This window comes from Coffea eugenioides, chromosome 8, assembly GCF_003713205.1.
Source record: "Coffea eugenioides isolate CCC68of chromosome 8, Ceug_1.0, whole genome shotgun sequence".
NCBI lineage: Eukaryota > Viridiplantae > Streptophyta > Magnoliopsida > Gentianales > Rubiaceae > Coffea > Coffea eugenioides.
The window spans coordinates 38,675,055-38,698,309 of NC_040042.1; the positions used below are offsets into that span (position 1 = coordinate 38,675,055).

The 23,255-nt window shown below is 35.6% G+C and overlaps 1 protein-coding gene across 1 annotated transcript; it reads left to right on the forward strand.

Annotated features, from left to right (window-relative positions):
* The first annotated feature begins 2,934 nt into the window (after positions 1-2,934).
* LOC113780718 (helicase and polymerase-containing protein TEBICHI) lies at positions 2,935-23,251 on the forward strand. The gene is made up of 27 exons (XM_027326496.1): positions 2,935-3,004; positions 3,399-3,850; positions 4,012-4,237; positions 4,323-5,216; positions 6,065-6,129; positions 6,640-6,745; positions 6,832-7,032; positions 7,161-7,361; positions 8,677-9,078; positions 9,284-9,496; positions 10,033-10,383; positions 10,562-10,714; positions 11,266-11,484; positions 11,580-11,798; positions 11,870-11,987; positions 12,590-13,743; positions 15,074-15,271; positions 15,879-16,138; positions 17,039-17,228; positions 17,326-17,436; positions 17,542-17,894; positions 18,480-18,588; positions 18,709-18,849; positions 19,991-20,087; positions 20,565-21,315; positions 21,745-21,967; positions 22,783-23,251. Exons 1-25 carry the CDS (start codon positions 2,966-2,968, stop codon positions 20,630-20,632), a joined length of 6,540 nt encoding a protein of 2,179 aa, XP_027182297.1. The 5' UTR covers positions 2,935-2,965; the 3' UTR covers positions 20,633-21,315; positions 21,745-21,967; positions 22,783-23,251.
* Positions 23,252-23,255: the final 4 nt, after the last annotated feature.

Sequence of the window (23,255 nt, forward strand, 5' to 3'; positions counted from 1 at the left end):
TCATTTCTCAGCTTTTCCACGTCAAAATGATCCAAAATTAATTGTTTTCTTGAATAATGTTTAATTCAGTTCCTTTTTTTTAAGCTATTCTCTGCCTACCTACCATTTTGAATATCATCTTTGTCTCTCACTTCCTTTTTCCTTAAGGTCCAAAGAAAAAGCTCTCGAAACCTTAAACATATATATAAGAGGATTATATAAGATTTTAAAAACTTGTAGGCATTGTTTGCAAATATGTTCAATATAAAGAATTGCTTTTGAAAAATATTTTTCCAATAATAAGATTAGCTGTTAGGCTAACATAGGCAGTAAGCATGTACACCTGTAGATAGAGCATATTGTTTAATAAATTTGTTATGAAGAAAATACAAATAGGAAGAACAAAATGTTGATTAAGAAATTTGTTTATTGATGATATGAATATATAGACAAATACTACCAAATATACTTTGTAATATATATATATAACATATAAATATCCATATATAAAAAATAGAAACATTCATACACAACAATAAACAAAGTTAGTAGTAAGGCACTGTTATTTTACTGGAAGCATTTTTTATTTCAAGACTATGAGAGAGTTCCAAAAATACCTAATTATCACTTTATAAGGGCAATAAGGTTCAAATTTGACTTTGGACAAACATTCTTGGTCCTTTTTTTTTTTTTTAAAACAACGAAGGTTCTCGGTTGACTTTTTTAGTTTTCCTCAGACAAATCTCCTTTATTGAGGTGATTGAATTTTTTATTTTATTTTGGATGAACTTCTTTTGCCTATTTGGATATAAGAGTTATTTTCTCTCTGGAAAAACTCTTAATTCATCTAATAGTAATTTATTAGAGGCAATATATCAAATTATTTTAAATTCAATGACATTAAAAACTTAAATTTGAAATAAATTGTATTGGGGAATTCTTTTGGTATGAATAAACTGAAAACCATTCAATACAAGGTACAATTCAAGAATAATGAAAACATATAAATTCAAATAGTATTAACACAAAAAGTGTATCGATCAAAATTTGTATCCATGAATATAGTACGAATAAAAAAGAAATTTAGAACATAAAGATACAAAAAGCTAATTAACATAGGACATAATCCATAGGCGGATATAAGCAAATGAGATATAAAATACAAAGCAACAAAAGTTGCAAAAAAGGAACATTTCAAAAATGAAAAAAAGAAATACAAATTAAGAGGCTTATTGAAAGTGTCATAAATGATGATCTAAATAAGCAAAGAGAGATATTTGTACTCTTTTGATTGTTAGTAACAATCCTTATAGCTTTTCTAACTCACATGAAAGGATAAAAATGCCTATACTTTTCATTATAAGTTTAATGAATTTATAGGGGTATTTTTATTGAATTTACATAGTTAAAATGTCAAAAGTTCCCATACAAAAAATACCTGTAAATCATGATATCCCTAAGCAATAGACACATATATGAGAATTTATAAAATCAAGGAGGTGAGACATCTTTTTATTTGTTTTTGTTGCTTAAATCGTATGTTGTTTAGTATAGATTTTTTCAGTGTAAAAAAGAAGTGCCATTAACAATTCCTTAAAGCAAATAAGATATGTAATTAAAATGTCAAAAGAAGTGCCACTGACAATTGCATAAACAAAATAATGACATATGCTTTGTTAGGAAAGAACACTTGCGACAAAATATCAAAATGCATCAAAAGAGGTAGAATATAATGGAAAACTTCGATAGCACAACCATGAGCAATAAAACACAAGGAAGGTAAGAAAAGCATAATGAATAAGGAAACGAGTTATTCATAACAAGGGAGAAGAGAATAAGAACCAGCAACGCATAGCAACATAACAGAGAGGAATAGAAGTAGAAGATAATGTTGAATAAAGAATACTGGTAAGGATTAAGGATGTACATGAGCCTAATTAATGCCAAAACTACAATGTTCAATATTCTTTGTGTATTTTTAATAAATTTGAAATTGTGCTCAAACTTGACATGTATATAAACCGAGTTGAACTTCATGAGCTTTTATGAGACCAAGCTCGTATCTTCAACTATTTACGTATGAATTTTTTAATTTTATACTAATTAAAATAAATTCTCACTAAGCACATGATTTTAATAAATACTAAATTTTATTAATTCTTCACTTGATTTAGTCGGTGAACCAAGATCAGATAAGCTTTTTATTGAGTATTGAGTAACTTAATTCAACTTGTAAGATAAACAGAAACATATTTTGCCCACATCAATGTGAAAAAATGCTTCCATATCAAAATAATACAAATTGCTAAGAAAAAGTTTAAATATTATCATAACTTATCAAAACACCCTTAAACCAACACATGAAGGCCGCCGCTTGAATAATAACACTAGGAGTATTTCTTTTCTATTACGGAGAGGTGCTTTAAAAAAAAGTGATATATGTGATGAGAAATTGAATCATTCTAGCTTAGTTACTAATTACGGGTTATTTAGTGCATATGTCCATAGTTCAATTCTGCATATTTCCAGCTTCAAAGCAAAAATTGTGCGTGTTTCCACCTCTAAAGCGCAATTTAGTGCCTACACTTTCTATACATTCTTACTATTTTAATGTGCCCATACTTAACTAATCTCCATGTCCCATATAGCAAAATGACATATCTCGCGATGTTCTCGGTGCCATTAATTACTAACGTGGGGGACCAGTCCGTAAAACTGCCAATCAAATTTGATAAGATAGCGGGGCACTATAGCAAATACCCAAAACATTTGAATTGAGCCCAGAAAGGTCCCTCCCTCGCCCCGCCCCGCCCCTACAGTATTCACTTTCTGGGCTGTTTTCTAGGCAGCCTAAGAATGGGTTTATACTTGAATCTTGTTGATTTCCACATGTTTAATTCCACTGGATTTATCTTAATTCATTTCGTGTTTTCAAGAATTCAGGCCTCGTGAAGCCTTAATCCCTTACGTTTTACAGTTCTTGGCCATGGCGTCCGGGGATTCCCCTCGAGCCCGAATCGACCAGGTATCCGTATTTCTCCATCCTTAATGTCATAAAATGATGAGGACAAAAGGGATATGTAAACTTATGTATGGATATGCTAGAGTCAAAAAATTTATGCATTTTTTCTGTAAAAATTTGATCTTTTTTGGATTCTTTTAGCATTATTATTTCTGGGTTTTGAGTTATCTGGGAAAATTCTCTTGTATTTAACTTCTTCATACAATTTGGCATTAAAAAATAGTATGATTGTTAAGAATCTTTCAGTAAAGGTGAGGTTTTTATGGTACTTTCAGGTAAAATTCCTCCTCTTGTCACCTTGAATTAATTTTGTGATTGTAAATTTTGATTGCGTGATTTATTTGGCTGAATTTTATCTATGGTTTTTGTTTTTGGGTTTATTTGTTGTTGTGGACAGTTCTTTGCTTCGAAGAAGAAGAGGAAGGCTATATCACCAAGTGTGAAGTCCAAGAAAGTTGGAAAAGATGCAAAGATTGCAGTTGAAGGATCTCCTGGTACCAAAGGCTCTTTGGATAATTTTTTAGTAGGTTCAGAGGAGAACAAAAATAGCCCTAATCGGGCAGCTAGCGAATCACCAGTTAAGCGAGTTCCAATTAAGAGAAATTTAACGTTGGAGATTAGTTTATCTTCTGAAGATGAAAAGAAAGATGCTCTTTTGCCGATGGAAGTCCGTTCTCAAGGTCTTGATTTATTTGGAGATGCTCAGAGGGTAAATTCTGAAACTTCGAATGATTTTGGTGGTTCTGTAGCTGGAGCAAGTAAGGAAGTTCCAGAAAATGCACCAGCTGGAGAAGCTGAAAACCCGGAATTAAAGCGGTTTGCAACGAATTTTTTGTCCTTGTATTGCAGGTATTGGCTTTATTTTAGCAGTGAATCCATAGTTAATTGAGATGATAAATACATAGGACAAATTCTGTTCATCTGCTGTTACTGACAATTAGTTGGTGCTCATCCCTGTTGTCTCTTCTATCATAATTCATATCCTATCCTTTCTGCTGTCTGCCTTGTAGTGCAAGTGTACCATCAGAAAAAAATGTACACGCAATTAAAAGGCATGGTAGTCCATCTGCACTTGATTCAGAGGATAGATCATATAAGAGAAGGCATTGCAATATTAATATGAGTCAGTTGCATGTTGAAGGTGAAGGTACTTGTTCTGGAGATGTACATAGCAAGCCCCTGCAGAGTGCAATTATTGATGAATCTGGCAATGTTGTTTCCAAATGCTCCACAGAGGTGAGTATCTATTAGAATTACTTCTATGACCTAATTTACCCCGATAGTTTTGAAGTTTGTGTATGTCATTACATGACTTTTGCAGATAGAATTGGGTGATAATGAAACAGTACCTGGAACAAGCTTGAAGAGATGTGTAAATGCCTCTTTGACCATTGATGCAGCTGGATGTATTACACCTGGTTCACTCAATGGTAAACTTGGACGTCCTGAAACGCCCAAGTCAGGACGCGGAAGCTCCATATTTTCACCTGGAGAAACTTTCTGGAAGGAAGCAATTCAAGTTGCTGATGGTTTGCTTATTCCTAAAGATAATTTGCATTCCCAATTTGCTTTAGAATCTCAACATTTGAAGCCTGATAAAGAGACAAGTATGGCAAATAATTTACCAGGTGGAGGTTGTGGCAATAAGTTGAATAACTTGCTGGATGCAGGTGTTGCCAGAGATTCTAATGGTGGAATTAATTCTGTTGTTGGACCACTATTGAAGCACAGCAAAGATTTGGTTAAAGAAGTTTCTCCACTTCCTGTAAAGCATTTTGATTTTTCTAAGATTGAGGACAACAACATGGATGAGGAAACCCCGTCTTATGTTAATTTAAGCTCACAACATATTATTAAAGGAAAAACACCTGGTTGTGCGTCCCAAAATCAAGAAAATAAACAAATTTGTCACAATTTGAGCCCTCAGCATAATGCTGCTCATACAGAATGTGATTTGCTTGGAGTACAAGATATGATATCCAAATATGATGCCACTGAAAATAAGTTGAATATTTGGGCGCAAGATCACAGTGACATGTTTACCACAAAGGATAGGAGATTGAATGATTTAACTCCTAAAGGTGGCTTCAATCAAGATGATAGTCCTTCAAGCTTTTTACCACTTGAGGATCGTTTGGACCTCAACAACTGGCTGCCTTCTGAATTATGCAGCATATATAAGAAAAGAGGAATGTCAAAATTGTATCCATGGCAGGTATGTCTTTCACCTTTGGTGAGTGCTATCAATATTAGTTTGCTACCGTTGGCACTAATGCTTTGGACCAATTGGTTGGTCCCTACTTCATGTTAACTTAGGTTCTGTTATTGTGGTCCATACTTCATGTTAACTTAGGTTCTGTTATTTGTTGGCTCGTTTCTAGGGTAAAAACAATGTGAGATGTTTATGTTGTTGATTGGTTTTTAAGCAAGAAAAGATATGTAATATGTAATATCGACATGATGTCTTCCCTTGTATATAACGACAAGAAGAAGGGGAACTCATGAAGAGATATATTGATGGGTGATTGAGAACCTGTGTTCCTGTACTATGGATCTATGCTCATAGATGCAAATCATATGTTGGCTGTAGGTCAATGTTTTCTAAAGTCTTAGAATGGACAAGTTTTGCTATTGCTGTTATAGGATCTGTGCTAGAAGCCTCTGCATTCTAATATGTTGGCAACTAACATCTGGGTTCATGTGTTGTTTTGGCATATCTTTCTTTCCATGTCTAAAGAATTTGATAAATTACTTATCAGAACAGGTGTCATTGTCTTGGTTGATCATATTGTGCTAGGTGTCTGTACTTCATTTTCCATGTTGTAAACTGTCTTAAATCTGAAAGCAGCCTTGGATTTTGGAGATTCATCTGTTATAGTGCTGGCATAGTGGTTTGATAGGACTTAATAGATGAAGTTAGGTGATGTTTCACCTTTTTATTTTCACCTCTATTTCGTCCTTATCCTATGCTATTTTTAGGAATTAGTGACTTAAGATTTCATTTCATGGCACATTAAGATGGTTCATCTAACAGTTGAGTTAAGATTGTTGTTTTTTCTTTAGGTTGACTGCCTTCAGGTGGATGGCGTTTTGCAGAACAGGAATCTTGTATACTCTGCATCTACAAGGTAATTTTGCAAATCAATTGTAGTTCATTTCTATATCTTCAGTGAAATTGGTCATTCTACTACCAACTATTTTCCAAATGTTGCTTTCTTTGAACATCCATCTAAGCTTTATCGTCTACTGATATTGTTAACTTCTGAAACTCCCGGAGAAGCATTAACTTTCAGAGAAAATGGAATACTTCTCACAAAATACAATGCTACAGTGATATTTTCAGCATGATGTTAACTGTTATATCTACGTAATCTCTACTTATACCATGATCTTTGTTACTGTAAAACTTAGTTGAAATTAATTCTTACCACATGCTATTCTGTTTTCCTCTTTTATGCTCTAATTTGTCCATAGTCTTTCCTTAACTGCTCTTTTCTAATTTGTACATTTGGATGCATTCATTATTGAGGTTTCCGGGGGTTTCTCTAATTGATTAAACAAGCAAAAAGCATTGCATATGTAAGATACTTCGATAAGTTTGTCCAGGTTATCCTTATTTTCCTCTTTGTTTCCTGTAGTGCTGGCAAAAGTTTTGTTGCTGAGATACTGATGCTACGACGAATCCTGTCAACCGGAAAAATGGCACTTCTTGTTCTGCCATATGTGTCTATATGTGCAGAAAAGGTGGTGTTTGGATTTTGTTCTACAAATAGCTTTCTCGAGGACTTGATATACTTGTCTTGTGTTTATTTAGTATCTAACTGATGCAGGCCGAACATCTTGAGGTGCTTTTGGAGCCACTTGGCAAGCAAGTACGTAGTTACTATGGTAATCAAGGTGGTGCAACTCTTCCTAAGGATACCTCTGTGGCAGTATGCACAATTGAGAAAGCAAACTCCTTAATTAACAGACTGTTAGAAGAGGGTCGTCTTTCAGAACTTGGTATCATTGTGATAGATGAACTACACATGGTATGTTTTCAATTTAGTTTTTTTGTAATGCTGCAACAAAGCTTATTCTGCTCTCTCATAGTTATGTGTTTCACAAATCAATTACATGTTTTGTGTTCATAGCATAACATCATGCATTTTTCTGGCAGGTTGGTGACCAGCATAGGGGTTATCTATTGGAACTTTTGCTTACCAAACTTCGCTATGCAGCAGGTGAAGGCAGTGCAGAATCATCTAGTGGGGAAAGTTCAGGTACAGGCAGCAGTAAAGCTGACCCTGTACGTGGTCTCCAAATTGTTGGGATGAGTGCAACTTTGCCGAATGTAGCTGCAGTAGCTGACTGGCTTCAAGTATGTGGTATCTCATTGCTGTGTGTGTTCTTTACATGCAGATCATCAGATGAATTTTGCAGTCTTTCTTGACGATTTACTCTGGCAGAAGCAGCTCCTCAAATGATAATATGAAATTGAAAAAAAAAAAAAATCTGTCATGCACTTAAGTAATTTGATTAGACAGATTATCTGCTTTTTGTGAAGATTGCTCTTAGGTCAGGATGCATCTTTTTATGAACTGGCTTTAGGATCTTGCCTAATATGCTTTATTCAAGACTATTTTACAATGAAATAATTAATGAATTAATGTGGAGACATATTGTGTTCAGTCATCAATTCTACTGGTTGAAACAATATTGAAAGTTTTATACTGATCTATATCTGTACAATTAAGAGTTTGGCCTCTTCACTGAACTTCTAATGTTGATAACATTTGCTTATGTTTGATTTTTATAAGAGTTGGGCATCTTCATTTGGCTTTAAACGGTGGCGAGATTTTTTCCCCTTTTCATTTTTGAGGTCAGATCTTCATATTAAAATTGAGGGATCAAATGGTAGGAAAATGCTTTCTAAAATCCAGAAAATAAAAAACCATTTGACGTGACTTGGAACCTATTATTTTGTTATTGAGTCAACAAATGTTTCTTTCCTATTTTAACTTGTCTAACATTTTGTAACATCGATTGACCATTAAATTGGTACTCAAGTTCAAAATTTCGGAAACATTATCTCAGCAGACCCTAATATCTCTGCAGATTAAAATTAATGGCCGATTATTTTGTTTATCATCTCATAGAATACTAGAAAATAATAAATCAACTCTGTAACTCTTTGGCTATCAGATATACGGTAAGGGATCCAAAGGTTGATTTTTGAATGTCATGTTTGCTGTAGGCAGCATTCTCACAATTGTGCTTTTGTTATCGTGCTTTTCTTTGTGTTGCTGGTGTTGCAATGATAATACCTCACAAATGGGAGTAGACGATATGGAACTGGAACATGCTTTATAAGCTCCTCGATGACTAGGTGAATCAAGTGTCGTGTTTTATTAAACCTGCACTGACAAGGATACCTCACAAATGTTATTTGAAAAACATTTGACAGTATGTAATGCGCAAAGCCAATGCGTGAGTACTCGACAATTTTAAATATGAAATCATACACTGTACAACAATTTCCTTTTAACATGCATACACTGGTTTACTTGTTTATATGTATCTGTATGTAGGTGTTCTGTCTTTAGGTGTTCCAGAGTGCTACCTCGTTTGGTGAAAAAAAATAAAAGGCTGTGTGTTGTACTTTGTAACTGATCTTTTTATTGTCTTTTGAGCAGGCTGCTCTCTATGAGACTGATTTTCGGCCTGTTCCACTGGAAGAATACATTAAAGTGGGTTACACCATCTATAACAAAGAAATGAACATCGTTAGGACAATTCCTAAAATAGCTGATATTGGTGGTAAAGATCCAGATCATATCGTTGAATTATGCAATGAGATTGTTCAAGAAGGTCACTCAGTTTTGATATTTTGCTCGAGTCGGAAAGGATGCGAGTCAACTGCTAGACATGTTGTAAAGTACCTTAAGAAGTTTTCTGTCAGCCCCCAGAATGGTCAGAATGAGTTAATGGATCTTGAATTTGCTATTGATGCCTTGCGTAGATCTCCGGCAGGTTTAGATCCTGTACTAGAAGAGACTCTTCCTGCTGGCGTAGCCTATCACCATGCTGGCCTTACGGTGTGTTTTCAATTTTAGTCTTTTGGAATGAATTTTATGCTAGCATTGGTTGCTGTTCTCTTGTTGAACTTATCTATAGTGGATTTTGTGGTCTTGCCTTTTGTGAGGAATTGTATTTCTTTTTGCCAATTCTCATATATTTCTAGTTATCTGCAATATCCATCCTATAGTTTCCTCCTGACATGCTGGATCTGTAATTGTGAAGGTTGAAGAAAGGGAAACTGTTGAAACATGTTACCGTAAAGGATTTGTGCGGGTCTTAACGGCAACATCTACATTGGCTGCTGGTGTGAACCTGCCTGCAAGGAGAGTCATTTTCCGGCAACCTCGTATTGGTCGTGATTTTATTGATGGGACAAGATACAGGCAGATGGCTGGCCGAGCTGGTCGGACTGGTATAGATACAAAGGGAGAGAGTGTAAGTTTAGTCCTTTAGTGCTAGCTTTTGATATCACCTATTTAACTGATAGCAATATTTGTGTGTTATCATGTCCAAAATTGGAGAGTGTTTTCTGTTTAAGAGCTGGACTAAATGGTGTCCTTTTCCCCATCCATTGATTTGATCTGAAGAAAATGAAATTGTTGGAGAGCATTTCCTGTTTCTGAACTGGACTTAGTGATGTTCTTTTCCCATCCACTGATTTGCTTTCAAGAAAATGAAATTACTTGTAGATTCTTTCTTTTCTTGTATTCCATGTTTGGTATGAAACCAACTTCAGTTCTCTTAAATACTTATTCTGTGGGGAGCAAATGAATAAATGAGAGAGAATGTGTACAAATTTTAAGGCATTCAACTTGGTGTGGAGGGATTATTGTCTATTTCCTTCTTGGTGTTTACTTTTTCATTTTGGAGCTTTTTTATTTGTTTGGCTAATCTTTGGTTTCTATTGTAATATCACCTATATAATTAAAAAGTGTCATCTTGATTCTATATCTTTAACTTTCTGGATACAGGTTCTAATTTGCAAGCCAGAAGAGACCAAAAGAATTTTGGGGATCTTAAATGAGGGCTGTCCAGCACTGTATTCTTGCTTGTCAGAAGATAAAAATGGGATGACCCATGCAATATTGGAAGTTGTTGCTGGTGGGATTGTTCAAACTGCTAACGATATACATCGATATGTAAGGTGTACACTTCTCAACTCAACAAAACCATTTGGAGATGTTGTGAGATCAGCACAGGATTCTCTCCGCTGGCTATGCCATAAAAAGTTTCTTGAATGGAGTGAAGACACTAAGCTGTATACCACAACTCCTCTTGGCCGTGCATCTTTTGGCAGTTCTCTCAGCCCAGAAGAGTCAATGGTAAATTTCTGATTCTGCTGTATCTCTTCATTCTCTTTTCCGGTTTGCTTTCCTTTGATGTCTTAACATTGATTTGAGGCCACTTTTTGTAATTCTGCCCTACCAGAGAAGTGTATTATGTGAGTTTTTGTGACTTTGTTAACATTTCATTCTGTTCCACGTTCTTAATTTTTCCTAGATTGTGCTGGATGATTTGACGAGGGCAAGGGATGGATTTGTGCTAGCATCTGATTTACATTTGGTATACTTAGTAACACCGACAAATGTGGATGTTGAGCCAGACTGGGAGTTGTACTATGAAAGATTCATGGAGTTGTCTGCTCTAGATAAGGTAATTTTACTTCTTATTCTCCACTGGCCTTCCATGTTAATGTCATATTCTGCTCCATCTTTGGAGGAAAACATCTTCAGTTGCGTATGTGCTAGCAAGTTTTACACTGTTTGACCCATAGAAGTGTGCATCATCTCATATGACAAATTATGTTACAAAATTGGCTGTTTTTATTGCTGGAAGTATAGGCATGCATGTCCCAGAATGCTGGTTTTGAAGTAAAGCACAAAACACTTGAGGCAAAAAATGACACCCATAGATGCATGATAACTGTACAGTATCTCTTCTTTGTTTTTATTTCTATCTAGGCTATTGTATTGTTTATACTTAGCATCTTTGGTTCTTTTCTCAATGGGATTGTCTTGTCTTATGTGCTTTTGCTTGGCCTGTGAGGTCCTGTATGTTTACTTGGTCGAACTTATCCAGAATAAAACATGACATCATCTTGAAGCTGGTTTATACTGATAGCTGTATTTAGGACAATATGCAAACCATTTGCCAATGTTATTTATTTGCATACAACTTAAATTCTTTCCCCATATGAGATGCAGTCAGTTGGCAACCGAGTTGGAGTACAAGAACCATTTTTGATGCGTATGGCCCATGGAGCACCACTTCGCACCTCTAATAGATTGAAGAATACCAGCAAAGGCTTGCAGGCAAAACCAAATTGTATTGCAATGTGGAACTCTGCAATGCTTTCAGATGAACAAATGCTTCGAGTGTCCAGACGGTTTTATGTTGCTCTAATCTTGTTGACACTTGTGCAGGTGAAAGTTAATTCAATTATATGCATCTTCTTAAAAACAATAAGCCTATAATTGTTTTCATACCCTAACAAGATAATTTTATACTCATGTTCTAGGAAGTCCCTGTTGCTGAGGTGTGTGCGGCTTTTAAAGTGGCCAGAGGCATGGTTCAAGCTTTACAAGATAATGCAGGAAGGTTTGCATCCATGGTTTCTGTTTTCTGTGAAAGGCTTGGCTGGCATGATCTCGCAGATTTGGTTGCCAAGTTTCAGAATCGTGTTTCATTTGGAGTTAAGGCCGAGATAGTGGAGCTTACCACCATACCCTATGTTAAGGTTAGTTACATTGCCATATTGTCTTTTTTAAGGTTTTCAGGTGAATCTAAACAGAAACCTATACAACTTAGGGTTCGCGAGCTAGAGCACTTTATAAAGCTGGTCTGCGAACTCCTCAAACAATTGCTGAGGCATCAATTCCTGAGATTGCCAAAGCACTGTTTGAATCTTCATCATGGGCTGCACAAGGTACAATGTTGTAGTATCCCTTGAGATATTTGTTGGTTATGTGCTTCCTTCTGTTATTTCTAGCTTACATGCTTGTCATTTCGGGTAGATGAAGTTTAACTTTACTATATATTTAGTTAATAATTGCATGTAGCATATGCATGTTTGCACTTTGAATTCAAGTGTGTTGACAGGCTATTCGCTTCCCCCACTCTTATACATTCGAGTTTAGTTCGACTTCTGCTTATGTCATCTGACTTTTCTTTTGTTTGACAATTTATCATACCCATAGTGACTGGAAATGTTAGAATTGTGCATTGCATCAATGGAGATGACTATGAATTTATCTTCCCCTTTTATTCTTTTGCCACATGAACTCAGTATGTGGTAGTTGTGTGTCCCGCTTAAATTTCAAAGGATACAGTGGAGTTAGGTATTCATACACATGTTATATCACAAGGCTTTGACTTCCAGTCTAATGATTCCAATCATATTGCAGCTGCGAAATTTGTAATAAGAAAAGCATATTGTGCTTATTTGGCTTTGCCATGTTTGTTGCATTATTTGTGTCTCCTAACTTTTCTCTGACCTGGTTCTACTCCATGGATAACTGGATATTAAAGGCACAGCACAGTGGAGAATACAATTGGGAGTTGCCAAGAAGATTAAAAATGGTGCACGAAGGATTGTTCTTGAGAAAGCAGAAGAGGCTAGGATTGCTGCTTTCTCAGCTTTCAAATCACTTGGACTTGAAGTTCCACCTCTTTCTAGACCCTTATTATCCATTGCTGCTGGAAATGCACCACAGAAAGAAGCATCCAGCTCTTCCGGAGAGGAGTCAACTAGTAGCTTTGGTGGTTTGAAACACAATGAGCAAACTGACAATATAACTGGGTTTGTATCAAAAGCTCATGAACAGAAGTTAGCGAGGACATCATTTACTGGGGTAAATTCAGCTGGTGCCAAGCAAGGTGAGGTTGTTGCCGACAAGACTGCATCAGTGATGGAAGGTCCTAATGCTCCTTACATGCATAATTCTACTTCTGATTATGTAGACAATGCAAACACTTCCCTATCTTGTCAATTATCTAGTATTAACCATGGAAGAAGTGGTTATGTTGACAAGATCGATAATTTTGGGGAGCAGCAGCAAAACAGAGGCATTCCACATACTGCAAGTAAAGAAAGGTTACTGGACAAAGGTCCCATAAACGCATCCAACATTCCTGGTGGATTTGACACTTTTTTAAACTGGTGGGATAATAGTCAAGAGTTTTACTTGGATGTCCACTTTAACAGAAGATCTGAAGTTAATTCAACTGTTCTTTTTGAAATACATGGTATGGCAATTTGTTGGGAGAATTCACCTGTGTATTATGTGAGTATTCCCAAGGATCTATTGTTGTCTAACAGCAGAAAGACGGATAAAATGTTGTCAAATATTTCTGGTGATAACGGGAATGTAATACCTCCAATGGATCAGTTTGATTTGGGCAAATCTCGCTGGCAAAGAATTGGAAAAATAATAGGGAAGAAAGATGTCAGAAAATTCACATGGAATTCAAAAGTTCAGATACAGGTGCTTAGGTATCCTGCTGTTTCCATTCATAGGTTGGGTAACCTGAATTCTGCTGTCAAATCTGTGGGTCTGGAACTTATTGATGACTCATATTTTGTTCTGTCCCCCCTTCATGTGCAAAATTTTATAGACCTGTCCATTGCTGCGTGGATCCTCTGGCCTGATGAGGAGAAAAGTTCCAATCCTAATCTGGAAAAGGTAATCATCAGCGTCATGTCAACAATCTCACTATGACTTTCAGTAAAAAGTATTTTTTATTATAAAGAACTCGTTCGTTTTTCCACAGTCAACTTTAAGAAAGAACATTATTATGTTTGGTATAGCCGTGAGTCAAGGATTCAAAAGTATATAGTACTTTTTTTTGATTTGGCATCAGCAGTAAGTGATGGTACCGTAATTCGTCATGGAAGAGGAGTACTAAATTACATCTAAAAACTATATGTGATTTGATCATTCCTGTGCACTGCTTTCCGGATTTAGTGCAGCATGGGATAGAAACAATGAATTAAGTTGTGTTTGCCACTGTACAAGTTCTATGAGTAGAAAACTAAGATCTTTGCCTAATTTGTTTGCTTAAATTATGGCTAGAAGTATGAGTGCTTGTAGTTATGCAAAGTTTATATCTGCATGTGTAAATGGTGGATTTATGAAACCAAAATCAGGAGACGTGTTATAACCTGTATCTTTGAAATTTTATCATTTCTTAATGTTACCTTTTGTTAATATCCTACTATTAATAAAGCGGGAGCAGCCAGTTTGGTGTTAAAAGAAATGTCACTTTTTGTATCTCCAAAAAACGTCCTTCTTCAAGATGTGCAGGTTTTGTATTTTACTGGTCAAATAAGTACTGCTTAGTTTGTTATGATCAGTTATAAATACTATTAATTAGCCCTAACATTTTGTTTCTTTCTACAATCCATATTTGTTTACACAAAATTGTAACTTTTTGACTTTTTTTTTTTTAAAATTTGCACACCTGTGCATCAATGACAGGTAATCATGAATTCTCCAATTTTAGGTGTTGAAGTTACTTATTTTATCAAAGGAAAGAGTTCTAGTTTTGGCAATTTAACTGACAGTTGAGTGTCATACTTTTGGATTCAGCTGAAGATTGTAAAACTCAATAAAAGATTTATATCTATATTCTGATTGCAAATTATATTGGGCCCACCAAGAACTCATAATGTGGAGATTGTTTTGGAAGAAAGTGCATAATGCTAGGACTTATGAGGATCTTTCTCCTTGGACAGCTCATAATTCTATGTGTGTGAATAATTTCTTTTTTCTCCTGATAACAGTAATTGTTTTTGTTTATCGATTCTCAACTGTATTAGGACGAAAAATAGGTTGTAGATAGAATGTTATAAGCATCTTGGGGCGAAGGCTTTTTCATGTGTTTTATGATGTGTGATATAAATCTAAACACTTCTTTGGAAGTTATTAACTTGTCTACATCTCACGAGTAATTTCTGATCATATGTTTGTTTGTGTTTACTTGTATTTTCTGAATTCTATATGTATTATATAGGAAATTAAGAAAAGGTTATCCTGCGAAGCGGCAGCAGCTGCTAGCCGGAATGGTAGATGGAAGAATCAAATGCGAAGAGTTGCTCATAATGGTTGCTGCAGACGGGTTGCACAAATACGAGCATTATCTTCTGTCCTTTGGAAATTACTAATATCTGAAGAACTTGTTGAAGCCTTTTTGAGCATTGAAATCCCACTGGTGAGAATTTTTCTTTATGAGAGAAGGATAAAGTTAGTTTAATTTAAATACATTTTGCATGGAGGATGATAGATGTGTTTTATAGATTTTCCACAACTTTGAATGTGCATCCAACAATGAAAATTGGATGGAAAGTAAATTGAATTTGTGGTGGCTTTGGAAATGTTAATTTGGGAAACAGATAAATCTTCTGTTCAAGCAACCGGTGATGATAGAAATGTTTCTATAAAGAGACTTCTATTCACACAATGGCTAGGGCCCTGGATTCTCTCCACTGAGATCAGCTGATGATTTTATTTTGATTAGTGGGAACCACCATCGTCTAATTCTGGAAGAGAATATTCATTTTTCAAAAAAGAAACATTCACTGGATTAGGCAGTGGATTTTCTGAACTGACGTCTGTTGATTATTTGATATGTACGATTGCAAATTCTTGAAATTACATACTAGAAGAAATATTTTTCATTGCATAGTAGAATTGGCTTTCGCTGCTTTTCCTTTTCTGGCTTGTATATCTTTTATGTCTGTGCTTTTCAGAAGGACATGCTCTCTTGCTTGCTTCTATGTACGTTCCTCAATATAAATTTTTGTTATCTTGTTTTGCAGGTCAATGTTCTTGCAGATATGGAGCTTTGGGGCATTGGCGTTGACATGGAAGGATGCCTTCTTGCACGGAATATCTTGGGAAAAAAATTAAAATATCTTGAGAAAGAAGCTCACCAGTTGGCTGGGATGTCATTTTCATTATACATGGCAGCAGATATTGCAAATGTACTGTATGAACACTTGAAGATTCCTATACCAGAAGGGCACAACAAAGGCAAATATCACCCTAGTACTGACAAGCGTTGTCTTGATTTGCTGAGGTATTGAAGGAGTTTTAGTGCTAATTGCTTTTTATTATGGGACAACCTTTTTATATGCCAATAAGCCTACTAATTATGAAAATTCTATGAACTTTATGTTAAGCAACATCTACATAACTTGCTGGTCCAGCTGGCTGAACTGGAAAACTGGTGCAGCAAGCGTTGGCAATCTTGTCTATTGAAATATTTTAGCTTTCTTTTTGCTTCAATATGATTGTCTTAATTGTGAAGTAGACCACAAATAACGTAAGCCATTCAGTCCTTAATGAATCTTTACTATCTGATCGGAATTAATGATTTCATCAGGAAAAAAATCAACCATAAATATGATCCTATCATTTGCATATCCACATTTTCTGGATGGCATTTAGTTCTTATATTTTGACAAGTTTATGATATTTACATGAATGTTTTTGTAAAATAGCTAACCTGATGGTTGGGCTGGTTATTCAGCCAGATCCAATGACTGCATTATGGAGTTTGATATAAGCTATTCTGCACACGTGTCCTCATTTTGTTGGAAAACAGTTTAATATATATGAAGATATGTTTCTTCAGCAATTTTTTACTAGTTATGTTTTCTACTTTGTTTTTGCACCAGGATGTACACATTTAGGCCTTCAGGCAACACCTTGTGATTTCATGGTGAATAGCCTGCTTTTGATTCTTCTTTCTTCATGATGTTTTTCTTTTTCAGTTTGCTCATTCAGTTTACTCATTAAGACATCGTCCGCCTTCTTGTTTTGCTTTCTTGTTGCAAAGAACAAATGAATTTTTGACCTTACTGGTTCTTCATTTTTTATTCTTTCTATTATCTTAGTCATGAAAAAAATTTCCAACTTAGTCAATTTTGATACTTGAAGTTAAGAATCTCATATGCTTGATGTGCTTGCTTGTCAGGAATGAGCATCCTATCATTCCTGTTATTAAAGAACACCGGACATTTGCAAAGCTCTTGAATTGTACATTGGGATCCATTTGTTCCCTTTCTAAACTGTCTGCAAGGACACAAAGATATACACTCCACGGACATTGGCTCCAAACTTCTACAGCAACTGGGAGGCTTTCAATGGAGGAACCTAATCTCCAGGTTTTATCATTTTTGCCATACTTTCAATTACTTTTCTTCTGTATTGTTCTTCACTAACATTTTATGATTGATTTCTTTCTGGCTTTTGATTTTATAGTGTGTTGAACATGTGGTTGACTTCAAGATGAATAGAATTGATCTAGATGGCAAAGAGCTTGTTGACGAATACCACAAAGTCAATGCTCGTGAGTTCTTTGTAGCTACTCAGGTATTGAAGATTAAGATTTTGGTATTAAAAATGTAATTATTGGGATATTATCAATAGATTTTCATATTGGTTTTCTTTTAACTGTTTCATATAATGATTTCGCAGGATAACTGGTATCTTTTAACGGCAGATTATTCTCAGATTGAATTGCGATTGATGGCTCATTTCTCTAAAGACCCTTCGCTGGTTGAGCTACTTAATATGCGTGACAGTGATGTTTTTAGTATGATCGCTGCAAAATGGACCGGAAAAGTGGAGTCTAGTGTCAGCTCACAAGAGAGAGATCAAACGAAGAGGCTTGTCTATGGGATGCTGTATGGAATGGGAGCTAATAGCCTGGCAGAACAGTTGAACTGCACTTCAGATGAAGCTGCAGAAAGAATTCGCTGTTTTAAGACATCTTTTCCTGGTGTTGCTACGTGGCTTCAGGAAGTGGTTACATCTTGTCGCCAGAAAGGGTCTGTTCTGTTAATATGAGTGCATTGATATGTTTACCCTGGATTTTACTTCTCAGAGTTTGATTAACTATGTTTGAATGTTGGTTTTAAAAAGCCTAAGTCAATACAGTTAATCCTTTTGGTCTTGTCATATTCCATCTCTGAGCTGGTATAAAATGGTTTCTTGGTGCTCTTTGCCCCTAATATGGTTGCTTACATGTTACATTTGAATCTTAAAAGAATGAGATTTGAATGCCATATTATCTGTATTCTATAACATGGCTGGGGGAAAATCTATAAGGTGGGAAAAATTAGACCAAAATTCACTTGGTGACCATGGTGGGTGTTTGATAGAAATGGGGCTTTTAAGGTTCAATTGAAATGAGGATTAATTGGTTTGCTTCTATTTATGCATGTTTATGTTCAACCTCTGGATGTTTCTCTTTCTATGAAGGTGAACTATAGTGTCGGTTACTACTTGAGATTCTTATAATTTTCTCAACTCATACCTGGGCTCTAGGATTAGCTATGTGCTTTTATCAGGTTGTCTCCACTCCGTGGACAATATTCTGGATTTATGGTAATCTGATTTCCTGTTCCATTTAGATACGTGAAGACTCTCAAGGGGCGAAAGCGTTTCTTGGCGAAGATAAAATTTGGAAACAGCAAAGAAAAATCTAAAGCTCATAGACAAGCCGTGAATTCTATATGTCAGGTAGTATCTTCATGTTCCATTTTTATATCTATTTTTTTTTGTGCTTTGTATCTTTTCTTTTGACTAATTGTCAGACTAGTGGCTAGAATCATTTAGATTAAACTGATTTCGGTTCTTCAGGGTTCAGCTGCCGATATCATTAAAATTGCGATGATCAATCTTCACTCTGTGGTTGCTGAAGATGCTGACACGTCGTGCTCTAGTTGTGTGTTAGCTGAAAAATTTCACATGCTAAAAGGCCGCTGCAGAATCCTTTTACAGGCAAGTAATAGACTCTGTATATGACTATACCGATTAGGGTAACACTCGAATATTCATGTCTCTGAAAATTGATAACTGGTATGTATGGACCATGGCTGTCATGTCTTAAGACTTTGAGGATGATAGACCAAGATTTATGTAAAAGTGTTAGCCTAAGCAGATGCCTTCGACAATCATGTTTTTCATTCTTTAAATAGCTGTAAACAGGTAGCTAAAAATCATTCCTTGTGATGAAGATAACAGATGAGATTCAATCAAGGAAAAGCTTCATTTTACATTTCGTGTTAGTGTAAAGGGGCAGCTGTAAACAGGTAATAGTAAATCATTCCCTGTGATGAAGAGCAGAAATGAGATGCCATCAAAAAAAAGCTTCATTTTACATTTCTTGTTAGTTGTGAGGGAAGCTAAGTTTTTGTAAACGAATGTCGAGCTTTAATATATTTTGCAAGCTTGTATGAGTATGTCTAATGGGAGACATGTTGATCAATTTGTCTTTTTCTTCATGTCCTGGTGGCCAGTTAGAATGTGAACTTTTCTTTCATGTGCAGATTCAAGTGAATGCACTTGTATTAAAGATTAAAGTATGTGAGTTATTATGCTTTTAAGAAAAAATTAATTGCAGTAAATTGTTCAGATCTCCTGCGGTTCTTGTCAGATGATAAATTCTTTTGCTAATTGTAAGGCTGGCCTGATTGGTGGGGGAGGAGAAAATGCTTTAAGGATCTCTTGGTTTATAATGATTAGCTCACTGACCAACAATCATAGCTAAATTGCTGTAGTTTGGGAAGACATATATGGCGAAATCCTTGAAGGTGTAAAATAGCCACTGATTAAGCAATATGAAAGTTATCACATGCTACAGGCATGATGTCATGATCATTTAGTCTGCTCTATTTTAGCATTGTTACAGTTGCATATAACATTCCTGCTAGAAGTGAAACTTCATTTAGTATCCTTTCCTGTTATAATTCATGTTTGGAAATAGATAAGGGACTCTTTTATTCATTAAAAAAAAGTTTCCGCTGACCTTTTCCGAGTAACAACTTCATATCACTGTTAGTTACTATGAAGAAGCTTTATGGATTGTTTATTTCTTTCTGAATAAGTACTTTAATAGATGCTTTATTTAAATGCTATTCAGGTACATGATGAATTAGTGATGGAAGCAGATCCTTTAGTTGTAAAAGAAGCGGGATTGTTGCTTCAATTGAGCATGGAAAGTGCTGCTTCACTTCTTGGTAAGGGGCTAACAAAAGGCGTATGCAATGCACATGAAACCATTGGTCTGAGTGCTTCCAAGGAAGTGAAAGAAAGCATCTGTTTATTAGGGGCTTACTTTTGTATCATTTGTATCATTTGTTTCTCATCTTTCTCTCCCTTCTTCCCACCGTCCCTTCCTCACTCCCTCTCTGTCTGTCTGTCTGTCTCTCTCACCGTCCCTCCCTCCCTTTCTCTCTCTCTAACAACCCATCCCCCTCCCCCCCCCAAAAAAAAATTACATATTTATATAGATGTACATAATTCATAGACACAAAAACACACACATATGTTCTAAGTCTACCAGCCTCATTCCTTTTGTTTAAATGACCTTTGCCTTGTTACTGTTTTATCTGTTTTCCTCCCTTTTGCCCTTTCTGGTTATATGTAAAATAAAACTGAGTAGCCTTCTTCTGAAAATTAATATGCTCATATTGATTTTCTTGTTGCTTTCTCAGTTCCCTTGCTTGTTAAAGTGAAGGTCGGAAAAACATGGGGATCTATGGAGCCTTTCCATCCTGAATAAAATAAAGACAGTTCTCCAAGAGCCTAACCCTTGACAACTCTGGGCTTTCGTTGTTCCCTTGATTAAAGGGCAATGTCATCCTTAGAACAAGATACATGCCGTATGCAATATATAAACATCCTGAAACATGTTAGCAAATTGATTGTTGTGAAATTGCTGCTTCTCCTGAACTGGTGTTTCCAATGGCCATTTATAAGCAGTGATTAAATATCTTTGCCTGGCAGTGGATTGCTTTCAAAAGTTGACATGCTCAATTTGATAAGTGTGACTTCCTCGAGTTAGTTGACATGCTCAATTTGATAAGTGTGTCTTCCACGAGTTTTCTGGCAGCTGACGGAGCACATCTCAAGTTCGTTTCAGTTAGATATTAGTTGATGAGTTTTGGATGAAACAATTGCTAAAAAAGGCCTCCTCTTTGTTCAGTCAACTTTATTTCCTCTGTAATCTCAGGACTCATGAAGCTGTTTCAGAGAACATAAGTCTGCTACTCACACATGATCCATTTTATCATCTATTAATGGTTGTTAGGCTGATAATAGTGCAGTTTAACGAAGGGGGTTTGCGTTTTTCATCCTGCAGACGGTCAAAAGTTGGAGATGCTATTCTTTCAGAGGAGTGGTTACTGATGCATAATTCTCATGACTGCATGATCCAATTGAGGAAAAGCATCTCTACATTTTAAGGTTAGTCCGGATTGATCTAAACTAAAACATTTTAATGTTAGTCCTGATTGAACTAAAGCATGCTAAAATGATTTAACAGACCATTTAATGTTGTATTAAGAAACATGTCTTTTTGCCTTGGCCTTGAGTGAAGGGTGTATAGGCATGTTCTATCTGAATTTTAATTGTGGGAAGGTTCTCTTTCCCTTGCTGATTGAAGCCAGCCCAATGTTAATTAACTTGAGCTGGACAAATGCTATCAAGAGTTTATTGTTGTTCTTTTTAGTATGATAACAAGGCTCCGCTAGTGTTCTATTCAAAATTTGTTGTCATGCTAAAGCATTGGCTGGAGGGTTCTTAACTTTATTGCCAAATTATTGAAAGCCATTTGTTAAAGCTTTTCAGGAATTAAGTGGTTTTTCTGTTGAAGAATATTGTTGCATCTCTTAGATGACTAAAATTGAAGATTCAGAAGAAAATTCCAAGGATGCTGTGGTGGCAGTATGAATGGATATTGCATGGAAGGTCTTGCACAAAGTAAAGATCTCATATATGCATTGTCAGAGCAATATCCAAACCACAATCTCTAGCGCAATTGAACTTAAGATGTTTAAGATGAGATGGAGTGGGTATGCTGGATTTGTTTCATCAGTTGTTTCTTTGAGATTCACAGGTAACATTTGTTAAACTGAAGAATATTTTAGTTATTACATTGACATGGCCTGAAGATGAAGGCTCACAGTACAATACTTCCTGCATATCATGCTTATTCACCTAGTGTTATCTTGGAGGATCAGGTGGCCACTATTTAATTTTTCATTTGTTGCTGTTTTTTGCACACTTGTGGTTTCAAAATGCATTCTAAAAACACTTCTCGCATGACAAGGACTTCTTTTATTTATTTTTTTCTCTGTTCCATCACCTCATTTTTTTTTCTTTCTTTCTGTAATTCTTGATTCTGTTTGTTAGAAATCTATTTTCGGTTGGCCTAGGTTGCTTTTGGGTTGAGCATTTCTGTATTTCAGGGAAAGATGTGAGGAGTGGTTTTGAAATCTTTGTTGTTGTTGTCTTGTCTTTAAAGAAAGACGCCTTACAGTGGTTTGTTATTGGCTGACCCACCATACCAGTTCCATAAGTACTCGAATGAAATTACAACTTCAGAGGAGGACATGAGAGCCTTGCCTTACATAAAGAAACTCACTCACTATCTGACATATAGTCTAAGCATAGAATCTAATACTCAAGATGTCTTTTAGTATAGCTGGTCAAACTACATCCTGAGTACAGATAATAGTTGTAATTGATTTCTTTCTTAGTAGACATTTGAAAAAAGAAAACTTCTTCTTGTCTTTCAATCTCGTCCTTTGCTCTGTTGTATAAATCATCCAAGGGACTAACATCTATAATTCATAATATCACTTTGGCATCCACTTGAAGTCGTTTAATTTGAACCAAGTAGTTTCATGTTGTTTTTCAATTTTATAATAGGAGGATCTAAAGGAGGAATGAAAGTTATCCACTCCAAGTTACTAAAGACTCGAAAGTAACTTGTCAATGGCCAATTTATGATGGATATTTGGCCACCTTACTGGAACTGCTGAAGTCTTGATGGTTAACGAGGGATGCGAAATCCACAATAAGGAGGCACATTCAGACACTAGCAGTGGATTTGTAGCTGTTGTCTGAAACATACTACTCTGAATCTTCTATCTGAGTAAAACCATCTATGTTTGTTGAAGTGATATTAAACAGTCTTATACTAAATCCATCAATTACTTTTGTTTACAGTTATGTGGTAGGCATTTAACTTCATCCTCTACTCTGTTACCATCTCTAATCTATACCGAGAATTGGAATTTGTCAATTATTTTGCTCATAACTGATGCTAAAAGACTTTTAGTGCAATTTTATTCCTGTGCAGGGGGAGATTATTTGATTTGCAATTATAGTAAAAAATGATT